This window comes from Rhinolophus hipposideros (genome assembly GCF_964194185.1).
Source record: "Rhinolophus hipposideros genome assembly, chromosome: 10".
Lineage (NCBI taxonomy): Eukaryota > Metazoa > Chordata > Mammalia > Chiroptera > Rhinolophidae > Rhinolophus > Rhinolophus hipposideros.
Window position 1 is genome coordinate 9,706,168 of NC_138056.1, and position 16,116 is coordinate 9,722,283.

General features: G+C 37.0%; 1 protein-coding gene across 1 annotated transcript; it reads right to left on the reverse strand.

Annotated features, from left to right (window-relative positions):
- Positions 1-314: 314 nt before the first annotated feature.
- On the reverse strand, positions 315-13,163 carry MS4A13 (membrane spanning 4-domains A13; the record flags this gene model as incomplete). The annotated part of the gene is made up of 6 exons (XM_081064314.1): positions 315-398; positions 2,540-2,635; positions 6,282-6,401; positions 7,374-7,430; positions 10,927-11,067; positions 13,110-13,163. 6 exons carry the CDS (start codon positions 13,161-13,163, stop codon positions 315-317), a joined length of 552 nt encoding a protein of 183 aa, XP_080920440.1.
- Between the last annotated feature and the right edge of the window lie 2,953 nt (positions 13,164-16,116).

A 16,116-nucleotide genomic window follows, 5' to 3' on the forward strand; every position in this document is an offset into this window, starting at 1 on the left:
ACAAGAACGCTTTCTCTGGATTGGTTCCGTTGATGCTTTCCCCTCTAGTCAGGAAGTACCTTGCCAGTAAGCGACGGCATTTTAAAGTTCTTTTAATTTTGGACAACGCCCCTGGCCACCCAGAACCCCATGAGTTCAACCCTGAAGGTGTCGAAGTAGTCTACTTGCCCCCAAACATGACGTCTCTAATTTGGCCTCTAGATCAGGGGTCATAGGGACCGTTAAGGATCATTACACACGGTACTCTAAGGAAAGGGTTGTCAATGTGATGAAGAGAACCCCGATGGAGAGAACATCAGGAAAGTCCGGAAGGATTACGCCTTGAAGGTGCCATTGTCGTTATGATAAAAGCCATGAAAGACACCAAGCTGAAACATCAAGTCTTCTGCTGGAGAAGACTGTGGGCAGATGTTATGCATGATGTCACAGGAGCAGAGCCAATCAAGGAAATCATGAAATAGACTGTGGATATGGCAGAATGTGAGGGGTGAAGGGCTTCGAGATAGGGACCTTGGAGAAATCCACGAGCTAATAGACACCACACCAGAGGAATGAACAGAAGATAACTTGACAGAGCTAAATGCTTCCAAACCAGCACCAGACGATGAGGAAGAACATCTAGAAGAAGCAGCCCATAAAACAAACTGACGTTAGACAATGTGGCAGAAGCAGGCTTAGACTGTCAAGGCTGCTTTTGACTTCCTTTATGACGTGGCCCCTTGTATGGCACGGGCGCTGAAACTAAAGCAAATGGTGGGAGAAGGATTGGCACCTTACAGAAACATTTTTAGAATAATAAAAAAGCAAACTAGTCAGGCAGAAATTACAGTGTATTTCCACAAATTTACATGGTCTGTGCCTGCCTGTCGGGCCTCTGCCTCCTCTGAGACAGTGAGAGCGCCTCCCCCCCTTCCTCCTCAGCCCACTCACTGTGAAGATGACAAGAACAGACCCTTCTGATGACTCACCTCTGCTTCATGAGTAGTAAATAACCATCATGCCACACTGAGTAAACTTATCTAGTGTGTGTGTGTGTGTGTGTGTGTGTGTGTGTGTGTGTGTGTGTGTTGTGAACTGTATGACAAATCCTGTATGTGACGTTTTTGTGTCGTCGTCATCATTGTCACCTAAGTATTGTCACGTAGAACATTGTGTACAAGACTTATATGGAAGTGGATAGCCTATCCTAACACAGGCATAGGTGAGTGATAGTTAATATAACATTAATACTGTGTTAGTTTTCTTACTGTTTTACAACTTTGCTTTCAAAGAATGGCATTACTGTAGAGTATGCCTGTCTTTCTCATAATTGGAGAAACTGCATATCAGCCTATCATCACAGGGAAATGGGTTTTTAAAAATGTAACAGTGTTTCCAATACTGTATTATGAATATGACTATAATACTGTATGCTATAACATTTTATAAGGATTCATTCCTTAGTACATAGGCTAGACTACTGAGAAGCAATCGCATCCATTACACCAAAATGCAATCACATTGCTGCTTCTCTCTTATCCGCGCATGAGTCTTCGGACCTGTAAATAGATATGACTTTCTTTTTCACATTGTCTTTTCACTTTTGATGTCTAGTGTTAATAATATGTATAACATCTATGTATTAGTATGTATATAAGACAATATTGATGCAGGTGCTCATAGACAGACAATTCATCTTGTAAATCGATGACAAACTTATGGTATCGCTACGGTACAGTACAGCACGGTAAACGTATTTTCTCTCCCTCTTGGTTTTCTTAATACTCTTCTCTTTTCTCTAGCTTTCTTTATTGTAAGAGTACAGTATATAATGCATATGACATACAAACTATGTGTTAATCGACTGTTTATGTTGTCAAGAAGGCCTCTGCTGAACAGAAGTAAAGTTTTCAGGGAGTCAAAAGCTACATGCAGATTTTTGACTGTGTGTGGAGAGAGGTCAGTACCCTAAGCCCTGCCTTGTTCAAGCACCAACCGTACACTTCCAGCATCCTCTATCTACAGAAATACCAGTCTTATATATAAAGACATATATGTACTGGGTATTCACTGCATCACTGTCTATAATTTTAAAAAGTTAGAAAAAAGCTAACTATGCAGTGCTAGAGGAATGTTAAATTCCAAGGAAAAGTATGATCCATGAAAGGCATTGTTTATAATGGAGAGATTTGTATGATATTTGAGAAAAATTCATGTGACCGAGAAATACGAGTATGATCACGCCATTAGTAAAAGTGAAAACTGTGTGTGTGTGTGTGTGTGTCTTTTTGTGTAGATTTACATGTGTAGGTATGATGAGGACTACATTAAGAAGACAGTACCTTTTTACTCTATATTTTTTTACTTTTTTATTTATAGTTGCATGTATTATTTTTGTAATTTTATGAACAATAAAGAAAAAATTAAGAAGTAAAGGGAATATTGTGACATATTCCATTTTTATTCTAAACATGTGGCATTAGTGCACTTCACGTCCTCATAGAGTGTGCTTACTAGAAATCAAAATCTCATGATATGCCAGAGAGAGAGAAACACTTACCAAATCAATAAAGCTGAAGATGGAGTACGTACATGCTATACCTAATTCCAAGGGGTAGGAGAAGAGTAAAATACGTGAAATCTCCCTCCCAAGTTTCTGAAACAGAAAATAGGGAGAAATCTTGCATTATTATCTTTAGTAAGTGCACATGTGTTCAAGGAAGGAGCTCCTAGTGTGAGAGTCAAGGAAAAGGAAAATAGGAAGAATAAAGAAGTCTTCTCTCACCATTTGATTTCCCTAAGCATTTCTACCCCTTTGCCTTCTGCTCCACTTTTCCTCGCCTCAGTTCATTATCTACAGCTTCCATTCTTGCTCTTCATCACTCATCCTTCTTATTGCACTCATCTTTCTTATTGCACTTCTTACACTTCTTCACTTCCATCCTTCTCAGGGACTGTGGAGTCCCTGGCACAGCTCTATCCAAATGCTTCAGTCAGTAGGTTTGACTTTTCTGTCTCCAATGATAAAATGGCTACCAAGAGATTTCATCAAGCAGTTCTCAGGTATTAAAACAGCTATGATTAATTACACACTCCCTTAAATTTACATATGTGGTGATAAAAATCTCACGTAGAAATTGCTGTAATATCACATGGAAGAATAAGTAAATTAAAAAAAACTTCCAAGAACAACATTTCACTGGGAAGTATAAGGTGACTGTGATTTCTGAGATAAATAATGCAGACCCATTCTGTTGCTATCTAAAAGATATTTTTAACTGCATATCAGGGTGAATGATACTGATACTAATCCTGAAGATAAATATAGTTTTTGTGCTGAGTGTGGGAAGACAAGAATGATATTCATACCTAGAAAGAATAACATCATAATTCTTTCTCCTTCCATTCCTTCTCTTCCTTTTTTTGTTGGGTTTATTTAATATCTTTTATATGAAATAAACTATGAGGTTGTAGGAATTAGATGGTAAGAATAAAATGACAAAAATAAATCCTGTTTTTACAAGGTTTATGTTGAAGTAGAAAAGAGAAATATAATAGGAGGTAATAGATGATAAGGTTAAATATGTCATAATGGATAAAAACTTGCTCAGTAATTATAGGGGATGGGAGGTTTACCCGAAGCCATTCATATCTAGGAGGGCTTCGTAAAGAGGTAGAACCTTAAAAACAAGAGTAGGACTGAGAAAAGTGAAGTGGGAAAGCAACATTTTAGGCAGCTTTAATTTACTTGTTTCTTTGTAAACTTTCTTGTTCCAGAAATAATTTAGCATAAATTAAAAGTGTGACAAAATAATTAAGAAATGAAGACAATGTAGAACCAACAATAAAGCTAAAATACATATCATATGATCTATGGTTTGATAATATGAGCAAAAAACTGAATACAAGAACGAACATAACATGTTTGAAAAAATGATAAAACAAGTTTAACTCAGATATAGTGTTCATTCATGTGTGATGTTATAATAACAGCAAGATAAAGAAAAGATTGTAGAGGGTTTGAAATGGCGAGGCAAAGAATTCTGATTTAATTTTGTTGGTAGAAACACAATTCGAACATTTTAGCTGGGAAGTACTTGTGACCTCTTAGCTGGCACGATTGTAAAAAATCATTTTGCCCATATTCCTTAATTTATAAGTTAGTGTTATTCTCAGACAATCTCTCCTTCTGAAAGTGACAAGATATCTGCCAGAGAAGTTCAAATAGGAAAGCAACAGAGTATGACTGAGTTCTCCACACATAAATTAAGCCTCTGTATCCAGCTCAAATCAGCAAATGCCTCTTTTTTCTTAAGGCAATTAGGGTTGTATTTCCTGTCACTTACAACCAAGCAAGTCCTATTTAATACAAATTTAAGTAAATAATAAACAATATTTGGTAATTGGGAAGAAGTGAAAAGAGAAGGGTGAAGGGTTACATACATCACAGTTTTGAGCCTATGAGATTGAAATAAGGGAGTTTTGCAGTCGAGTATTTTGGAGAAAGTAAATATTTTCCATTTTATATCTGTTGAGTTTGAGATGATGGCAACCAAAGCTTATCCAAGTAGAAAAGTCAAGCTGGCCATTAGAAAAACAGGCCTGGAGTTGGGAGACAGGCAAAGCAGTTAACTACTAACAGGTTGTGGTAGCATTTTCTCCATGGACACATAAAGAAACTAAGGAACAAGGAAATTAAGAAACTCCTCCCAGGGCTCACATACAGTGAGTGCGGAAGACAGTGTTGGAATAAAGGCAGTCCGGTTCTGGATTTATACTGTTTATCGTTTTACTGTATGAGGAGTGTATTTCAAAGGCATGCACTTTGGATGCTAACTGAATCTACCTGTGAACACCGATAACTTGATGAGTTTGTGGATTTAGCCAAGCCACTTGCTTATGTTAGAAAGGTTGGCATGTGGAGAATCTTGTAAAACGCTGGCTGCCTTAGTAAATGTAGGTGTATGATTCTATAATGCCTCTAGGAAAGACAGTAGGTCCGAGATGTAGGTGTAATATACAAGTTCATTTTGTGTAATTAATCACAGCAAACAAAGCTGAAACTGTGTGTTTGGGAGATTGTGAAACTGATTGTTAATACTGAGTTCAGCTCAGATAAATACAGTCTAGAATGGTCTGTAATAGTGTTTGTAAAATGTAGGTCTTGGCAATTATGCCATATTATCTTAAATGGATGATTATAAGCTTATGAATAAGAGTGGTAGGCTAAAATTTACTTGAAGTAACTGTAAACTTAATAACTTAATTCCTCCCTCTCTATCTTTGGAGAATTGAAGATTCTCCAAAATTAGAATTGAAGATTTCTAGATGGAATTTTCCGGGCAAGTGGAGAATTTTCTTATGATCTATAGGGAAAATCTGATGCATTCTTATTTAAAGCAATACATACTTCATTATGCACAATGGATTTGGGGTGTTGGTGCCTCTTCTTTCCTCATCCCATTGTCCCCTAGGCTTTTGTTTTACATGCTTGGATTCATCCCACTGATGGTCCCCTTTTTAATATACAATATACTTGCAGGTGTGGAGCGGGAGTATATGGGGGGAGCAGGAAGCTTATCCCTCATCTACAGGGACTCTTCTACTCATTAGAATTATATTTGAATTAAAACTTTCAAATTGTTATCTGTTTTGCTCTGTTGTTCAGTAACAAAGAGGAGTTCCTCTCCAAGCTGTTCTCATTTTAAGTGGAAGATTTTTGTAAGTAATGATAGAGTCTTTTGCAGCACTAATAATTTGTGACTCTAAATTTAAGGCCAACACAACTGAAATAAATCTCTTGGGATATCAGTAAAGATATTCACATTAATTTACTATGTGAGGACTTAAAGAAAAATTCCTGTGAGGCACAAAAACAGGCTGTGCATAAAAAGCTCTACGTTAAACCAGAAATTACTAGGTGTTTATAATTTCAACCATATGCATCAATAGCTGAATTCTTTTGTTGATTTTGGGAATGGTTTTAAGGTGTAAGATTATACTTTCATTAAGAGAATCATTAGTGATCTCATGCCTAACATAGATAAACTTACCACTGAAGCCTTCAAATTATTTACTTGTTTCTTTTAACTGGGCATGTCAAGAATTCAAACATTCTATTAACATTTACAAAAAATCATGTTAGACTTATTGTTGAGTTAGAACTTTCAATCAAGAGCTTACTCTTAAATCAAAGAATTTTGTGAGGACCAATATAAGCCTCATTTTACCTCCCAAGGCTTTGAAACCTCTGCAAAGAATCATTTTGAAATTAACATGCCTCTATAGAATTGGTCACTTACCGCTTGTCCATAATTCCTATACGACACAGAACGAAAACTAGACAACTCAATTGCTATGAAAACTGTTGCAATAATTGTAGTAATTATGCAGATAATGTTCATGACCAAAGCACATATAACCTGAAAAGAAGATACAGGGGACATTTATTATATTCAGAATGAACGCTTTAGTTAGACAGTTTTTCTTGCTGAAAAAAATCATCTAGTTAAAATGTGGATCTAGTTTCTGAAGCTTTAGAAGTGTTGGTATGCTTGCCGTTATTTTTCTGATTTACGTGAAATCCAGTCAATCAGTAGAAAACACTAAAACATCATCACACCACTAAGCATAAATCTTCCATTTGGCTCAAAAATATTGTACTTTATAATCTTTTGAGTCAGTTGGAAGGAAGCCTTATATGTGTAAGATATCATTTGAACAAAAGGATTTCCACTGCAAAAAGAAAAAAAAGATGGAAAATGACTTCTCATAGAAAAAAGCCAAATAAGAATCAATGGTTTTTAATCCTGGGTTTTCATTCTCTAGGAAACATCCTAGATATCAATTTTTGGATATCAATTTTTTATTTGTATAATTATGAGATGAATTAATTTCTGAGATATCATTTAGCTCTAAGATGCTAAGATTTTTTTTCTTCCCAATATCTTTCCACTTATACCATAGATGGATCTTTATTCTGGACACATCCTCTATTTTGTTACAAGACACAGTCTTGTTCTCAAAGTGAATAGTTAGGAAAATGAAGTTTTACAGTAGTATTATGTCTATATATAAAGGCATTAGGTCTTATTACATTTTTTTCTAATAGTAAAGTTTATACACTGTTAAAAGAAGATAGACCACTAAACCAAAAAACGAAACAAAACAAAAACCTGTATTTAAATTTAGAAACCTTTGCATAATCATGAATCTAACTAATATAGCATGTTTGCCTACATTAAATTATGTGCTTCTGGACTTTCACTTAATTCCTTCATTTATTTTACAAGTAGGGTAGATTTCTTCATTGTTTTAAAAAACTGTCTTTTTATTAAAAACTGTTTAGCTTAGTGACAAGTGATTTCTAGGGTACCCTAAACATTTCAACTTACCAGGCGTTGAGTTGGAAACCTTGTTACTCTTATTAAGACGACTCCTGAAATGATAAACTGGATATAAAAATATATATTTATAAATATTCGTTAGAATGTATTTTTAACTCCCTCTTCTAAGTCAATTATTTTTATAATACTAAGAGTAACAAAAAATAAAAATGTCTTAGTTGAAGGAGTCAGGACAAGTTTCCATCACACAGTAATGAATTGAAAGGTAATAATTGGGTCACTGATAACAGAAATGTATGAAGGAGAGTGGGCAGGACCCAGGTTGTGTTATATGACTTAAGCTGTCCTGAATCAGAGGCCAAGTTTGCTTCTATCTGAGCATGCTTTCTGAACTCATTCAATTATTACTTCTAACGCTGTCCTTCCTGATGAAATGATGCCACTAATTATAATTACTACTATATACGTATCCAGATGAGAAAACAAGTAGTCCATGAATCTATTCCAAGTTGTGTTTGCATAAAATATACCTCTTAACTGGGACTGTTAGCACTATCAAGGTATCAGCTGCTATTCATGTGTTTGTTTTTCAAAAGAGGTTCCATTATTTAATACCAGGCTACTCTGTCTATTTCCCAGAAGTATAAAGGGATGCCGTATTTTTTGAAGGTGGGCTGCGCAAGTCTTCCTTTTGTCTTATCTGTTTTAGTGACTTTGAGGAAAATCCAAATAAAAGGCTGATTTGTGGGAAAGTAGTATTCATGCTATACACCATATATAGAAAAGCCAAACCTGAAGCTTACTAACTCCTCAAGGATAACTCAGATTTACATACTAGCATTTCACTCTGTAACAAGCTGAGATTTCCAAAGAGGTTCATAGTGAAGGTAAGAGCTAGTTCAGAATATAAAGTGGAAATGCCTTGTGAATTTTAAACTAGAGTGCTCTCTAAACAACTCACCAAACCATGGGCTTTAAAAAATACCTTTCAAAGTCTATGACCTAAATGAGAAGGTTTGCATTGGATCAAATTGAATAGAAAATTTAGATAATTTATTCCTGGAGCTAAATGTGCTATTTTTATAATATGAACAATTAAACACTGAAGGATATAAATCATGTATCTGGATTTTGTCCCCAATTCACTATTTTTCTCCTATTGTTTTCCAACACGACGCTTTGACACTTGTGAGAATGTATAAAGGCAGGTATCTCCTGGGGGCTCCTGCTTCCACTATAGCCCTCTCCAGTGGTGAGCATCTTATCTCCTATAGCCCTTATATCGTTGGTTGTAAGCTTGGGGTAAGTGGTTTCCTTTCTCCTTATTGTTATTTCCAATAACAATCTTTCTTTCTCCTCCAGCTTTGAATCAAACGTTGTCAGATTCTATCACCCACTATCCCTCTTGGTTGAAGTCATCTGTGGACCCCTTGGTCGCTGTTCTTGTTCTAGGTGTGTTTTTTTCCTCCTAGGTGGTTTTAATTCTATCATCTATCTATCTATCTATCATCTATCTGTCTATCTATCTATCTATCTATCTATCTATCTATCTATCTATCTATCTATCTATCAGCTCTATCACCTATCTATCTATCCATCCATCCATCCATCCATCCATCCATCCATCCATCCATCCGTGTATCTCTGTCTCTTCATCTCATCTCATCTCTTCTCCTCTCCTCTCCTCTCCTCACCTCACCTCACCTCACCTCACCTCACCTCACCTCACCTCACCTCACCTCATCTCTTAATCCTTCCTAATGTCAGTATGTCTACATACAATCCTCCTAATACCCGGGGCTTGTAGTTCTTTGAATTTATCTCCTCCAACCCTGTGACTCCATCCTATCTTAGTCACTCACTCTCATAAGCATTCTCTTGTCCTTGTTTCTGCCAATAAGTGTAACACCTTTCAAATCTCAATTTCAAGTATCCCATCTGACCACCACATTCTATCTTTCTGGCTCATGCCCTATAGCATTACAACTCTAACAATCCTTTGACCCCATCTGGATCTATAATCTGAGCCCCTCACTTCTGTTATATGCTCTTCTTCACTAGCTTAAATTCCATGGTTAACCACTACAAACACTCATTTACATACACTCTCAACTCCTTTGCACCTTTCTTGTTTGATCACAGTTGCATGGTTAAACGAAAATCCTGATTAAATGCAGTTCTTCTTACTGCATGTCTGAGCCCATGCAGCCAATCATGGCCTGAGGAAGATACACAACTATCTTGACCCATCTCACTATAAGCTTAAGTGAGCACTTAATGCTGCATGAAAGTCAAACTACTTTTCCACAATACATGCACTGTCTCACTTTTCCTAGATGATTATTTCATATTCTCTCCTCCTCAAACAATCAATTCATTCTCCCATTCACACTCTCAGCTTATGTCTTGTTTTCTAATTCACTGAAATATCTGAAGCCATTGGAAGAAAAGTTCCACAAGCTCCCAACATCCCATCTACCTACCGATCAAACTTTGCCCTCCTTCTCTGGTCTTCTACCTTTTCCTCCTGTTATCTACCTTGACACGATTTACATTAAATGTGGATAATTCTTTGTTATGGAGGTTGCCCTAAGCATTGTAGGATGTTTAGGAGCATCTGTGGTCTTTGTCCACTAGATGCCCACCCCCAGCTATGAAAACCAAAATTGTCTCCAGACATTACCAAATGTCCTCTGAGTTGCAAAATCACCTCTAGTTAAGACCCATTGGTAAAGATGAACTGTGTATTAAAATTTATCATCTCTTGTCTACACAATTACATGATTCTAATAATCCCTCCCTCCCACCATTTATCTCATATCAATTCTCTCTTCTGATTCGGTCTCCTCAGCAAAAGACATGATACTTCCAACTTACTGAAACAAACACTCTCTTGACCCAAATTCCCTCTAGCTGCCACCTCATTTCTCTATACCACCTTACACCAAAGTCCTTAAAGGAGCTGTCTGTATTTGCTGTCAGTAATTCCTCTTCTCCCATTATTTTTTAAACCAATGCCAGGCAGGCTTTTGTCCCACTGTTCCATTGAAACTACTTGTCAGGTTTACTACTGGCCTCTATATTGCTAAACCCAATAATCAGCCCTTGTCTTATTTGACAAAATAACAGAATTTAACATAGTGGATCTTTCCCTATTGTTCACTTGGGATGCTGTACTCTTCAGATTTTCCTACTATCTTATGGCTATGTAGAAACCACAGAAGAGTGCAGGTAATGACAAATTTAGAAAATGTGTGAGTGTAGACTTATTGTGTGAGGAAGCTAAGATATGAAACTTAACCATGCTAATGGACATTCTGGTTAAGATTCTTAATTTTTCACATGTCTAAGAGCAATCCAACCTATGGTTGTCATTGTGTATTCACTCCTGTATCCATATCTCTTGTAATAGCACTAGTAAATTAAAAGTGCTGAAAAAAAATTTGTTGAAAAAAGGAATTTGATTTTGAATGAATTACCAACATGGGTTTTGTTACATAATTCTCCTGAAAACTTTGTTTAGAAACTACTCCCTATCTTCCATTAGGGGCATGCATATTATTTACTGAATAATTAAATCATACAAATGCATTCTACTTACAACAATTCCCCATAAAACACATCCTGATTTGTAAGTTAGGGGTTCATATGTCCCAAATTTTCCTTTAATCTGTCCGATGTACAAAATCAATAGTAAATACCACATGAGAACATGAAAGACACCAATTAAAATCTGGATAACCTGTAAGAAGAGAATGCTATTAGTACTGAAACCATGTAATTTATAACATAATTCCAATAAGTGTTAACTATAAGAAACACTTATACTTTTATACTTCTTTAAAAGAAATACTTTTATAAAAGATAAAAGTAAAACAGCAACACATTTACTCATATATTTCCTGGATTGGGTTACCCCAAAAGAAAGCTCTAACCAGGAGATACTGAGGTTTACCAAATAGGAGTCAACTATACTTGGAGCATCAGACTGCTCAATAATAATTCTGGCCAATTCTCCCATAAGAAAGTTGAAAATCTGATGCTACTACTGGCTGTTCTCTTGACCTATCAAGTAATGGCATGAGAGGAGAATACTGAGGGTACTTGAGAGAAAATGTGGTTACTAATCTACTCGTATTTGGATATAGGTAGCCACATACCAGTATTTTCTTGTATGTTAGTAATTTATTAAGGATGAATCACTTTTTGAATCTTATAAAGACTTGATTTACTTTTTCAAGGCATACTTGGTGTGGATCTTTGTCACAAGCATGCTGTGGTGAGGTACAGTCCAACACAGAAATACAAAAAATAGCCAAATAGACTTGCTTGCACAAGGTATTCCTATTGGCTAGGGGATGGGTTAGGGGAGGGGAGAATTATTACTCAACTTTAATTTGTAAGAGGATAATTATAATTCCAGTAAACATGTCCCAGTAATTTATTTCTGAAGCTATATGTAAACTGATATTTCATATGCTAAATCTCATTTTTAATTACTCTTTAAACATTTCAGAGGGTACATTGTTTTCATTTTCATATAAACTTTAATAGGAAGCTATTTAATGTTTTAATTTTAATAGTTCCAGCTCTTTGTAAAGACGTAGTCTTTGAAACATATAAATGCAACTGGCTGATATTAAAATACATTTTAGAGACTTTTTTTGTATAGAAAGACCACTTTTTGGGAAACCATTTGTTCATTTTTATAGATTTTGAATTTAAGATTTCCTCTGCATCAGAGTTGGAAGAATCGCATTATTTGTAGATGTTCTTTGGATTTGATTGGGAGAAAATCCTCTAGTAGACCACACAACTCTCGAGGGCCTGGACTTCAGCTGTCTCACTGTTGCCATCAGCCCCATGTAGTGCAGGCACCCAGAAAATACCTCTTGTACAAGCACATCAGTATTGAGAACATAAATTCCACATGACTTTCCCAATTGTTAAAAGGAGTGACGGAGTTTGAAAAAGAGTGTCTCCTTTTATATGAATGGTAATTGTTCTCTATAAAACTATGAAATACCCATTTAGCCAAAGCTTGTTAATAACTCTACAAGAAAGCAAGGCTGCTAGTGTGTGGGCAAGGACAATGTGGGTTTTCTTTTTTAAAAATGGTTCTTAACCTAAAGCCAATGAATGGGTTCCGGGAGGACATAGTCACCCCCCAGGGGGAAAAAAATGAGTGTAAAGGCTTATGATACATACATGGGTCTGAGGAGAAGATTCAGAGCTTTCTTCCTAATGTCAAAAGGGGTCTGTGACTCCAAAGAGGTTAAGAACCTCTGCTGAACAGTCAGGCAGGAGACTTAGAGAACTGGTCTACACGGTAGCCAAATTCAAAGGAAAAATTAACATCCAGTAGAAAAGTCTTTCCCCTTCAGATGTGAAAGAGCATGATATTCATAATTCCTTGGTGTTTTTATTAAGAGCGCTAGATAAACTCTCTGTTTATAGCTTAATAGAAGAAAAATTAATAAGTATCCTACTGCAGATATCAATACAGTAATTAAAAGAAATCAGCAATAGATCTCTGTTTTTTTTATTCCTTTTTGGATTTATCTTGTGTATGTTGGTTTAGTCGGTATGCTTATATCTAAGCAGATATTTGCTTATGAAGGGGCATGAGATCAGTTAAAATTTATAGAACGCAATCAATATAAAAAAAACAATTTTTACCCTTTTGACTTAATGAAATCTGCCCCTTTCCAGATCCAAGAATATTTCTTATTAAATTGAAGTAGTGCACGATCCTGAATTTAGTCAAAGTGAAGTCTTACTTACCCCTAACACAAGTGCATCTGCTGTAGAGATTTTGGAACACACACATGGAGCCATATTATCAGCATTTCCTCTAGATGACGATGTCTCTCGTCTTCAGTGATATTTTTATTAGCAAACTTCTACAAAACAATACAAAACACACATACACGCTTTTGCTCCAAAGAAAATACTTAAGTGTGATTCTTTCATTATTTTGCAACCACCTTCCCAAACTCAGAAGCAATCGCTTTCTTCTTTCCATGGCTTCAGTTTTAGAAGCATTAAGTTACATCCCGGTGTCCTAAGTAACAGTCTACATAACTGAAAAGCACCTCTATGACTAAAAACTATTAGTATATTGCAGATATTTTCTGTGAACAGTGTCTCTGGATGATAAAGTAGAAAGAACATCTAGGGAACAGTGTTAGGAAATTTTTAGTAAAGGGTGTAACAATTCATTTGCAGTTCATAATCAATTCAGTGCAATTCATAGTGCCATGTTAGCACTTTCAAAATCAAGTTCTTATACTTAAGTTCATCATGGGCTTGTGATTTTTTTTTTTGACGCACGCCTGCTACCTCGTTCCTCTTTTTACATTGAAAGAACGTTTTCTTTCATCAGACAAGTTACCTAAGTTGCTTCCACAATTGTAAAGGCTTCTACTGTTTTCCCCCTATTATTTCTGCATTTCTCCCTGGTGTTTAGATCATCTTATTTATAGTAAGATAAAAACCAGGCTAATAATGCAAATTTATCCTCTAGTGGATCGGAAATTACATTGCTCTATAACTTCTAACATCATTTTAAGGCAATAACACAAGTGATGTCAGGTGGTCATCTGATGGATGATCTTAAAACTTGAGCCTTGATCCTTTCAGAAAGAAGAGAGTTTGAGTAAATGACATTTCCTTCCCTGCACCCTTAAAATCTCATGACTTGATTATTTAATGTCTTTGGTTCCTAAAATTGATTTTCTAAATATCTCTTAATTCTATAAAGTATAGGGACAGAAAAAGCTAGGTAAGAATACAAGCGTTCCTGATAGCAAACAGAGAAAACAACATGTTAATAACTGAAGTATAAATAGTAAGCTTTATATATTTAAACACTACCTTTGAGAAATACCAAAGAAAAGGTATAGATCTGGGCAATCAAGATTAATCACTTTGTCATGCTTAAATAAAAAATATAGAATTACAGAATTCATATATAGAGAGTAAGGGGAAAAAGTCATGTCAAGATTGCTATTTCACTTTTCATATAAAAGTAAAATAAAAATAATAAGCCCTTTTGTGTATATAGAAACACTCTTTTCACATTCATAGTTGACAGTGAAATCAGCATGAGTGATTGGAGAGTAGAATATTTAGCATCACTGTAATCTTATTAGGTCCCCACCAAAACCACCTCAAATGAGGTATTCATTAAAATACTAAGAAAAAAAAGTGTGTGTGTGTGTATTTGTGTGTGTGTGTGTATGTATTTAAAATCCTCAGTTTAACTGATGGAAGGAAAAAACTAAGAAATGCTACAATATATTCCTAGAATAAAATCATAGAATTAAAAAAAAAAATGTTCTTCATACGGTTACTCTAACAAGCCAGTTAAGTATTCCACTTTTGTAAAATAAAATAAAAAAATTAATCATTCTTTGATATTTTCTCGTGATCCTATCACTAATTAAAAAAGCAGGTGCAGGACAAAGCCCCTCGTTCTTATTGCCAACCTTATCCTCACCCCCTAAACTTGCCTTACACAGAAATTCTGGAACAGTCACAGAGAGCTCATGTCTAGAAACCATTTCTCCATCTTTAGCGTCTTTAGGTAGTAGCCATACAACTCCTGTCTTCACATTCTTTAGCAGGGCATATAAAGCGCTTCATGAACTGCTCCCTTCCCACCTTCTCAGCCTCATCCTGGCCACTCCCTCGCTTTCAGCCCTAACAGCTCCAACATCAACCTTCTCTGGGATGCCTCCCCTGGATCCCTGACGAGCTCAACGTTGCATGCCTATCACAGTGATTTTCAGGACTGGCTTCCAAATCAGCGTGAGCTCCCAGAAGACAAGGAATTCATGTCTGTTTGTTCAGGGCCAGTCCTGGGCTGCGACCTAGAGACTCAAACCTGATGAAATAAAGACTGGGCCAGCAAGTGGGTGGGTGGGTGAGGCCCAGCCTGCTGGGGGGTGGGGGGGTGAGGAGAGGGAAAGAGGAGACAGGAGAAGGGGGGTGCGGGGCACCGAATCCTGTCTTCCTTCCTCCTTACGACTTTTAACACTTAAGAAATCCCCTAAGCAAAGCGACATCATTACCTCTCATTTTACGTGTTCAAGATCCCAAGGATCGAGTGTAACGCTCTTAGGTTCAGGCCCGGGGTAAAGGGGTTTCTGTGCGGACTGGTCACCCTGCCCAGGAGTGCTCGTCTAGCACCCAGTGCCCAGGCCTGGCTGAAGAGGCAGAGCAGAGCTCAGCGGGCCGCACCCTCAGGGCCAGGCCCCACACCATGCCCAGCGGTCATCACTTAGGTAGCAAGGAGCCCAGGACCCAGCTGGCCCTCAGGCTCCTCTGGTCACTGGGGCCTCCAACGGCAACGGGAGCAGCAGCAGCAGTGACCTGGTCCTCCTGCGCCTGCGCGCCCACTCCTCCTGGGGCGGGGGAGTGAGAACACAGACTCACTAGGGCCCGGTGTAGGCCACGTGGTCCGACCCGCGCTAACTACTATCCTTGGTGTCTCTAGAAGTGGCTTCTCCAAACCTGTTTCTGATATTGGCTTTTCTGAGGGGGTTCTTATAGATACACTCTGCTGCAAAGCGACCAGGGTCACTGATAAAAAGTCAGCCCTTCACCTTCTCTGTCCTCACATTTTGGCTACCAGTGCACTTCAGAAGGTGTAATAATAAAAAAGCAAGAAGCTGAGTCAATGACTCACCTAAAAAAAAAACCCAAAACCTAAGTAGCCAAAGAAGGAAATTAATGAAGAAACTATTTAGCTAAACACCCGGGAACGACATTTTCATTCACCTGCTGA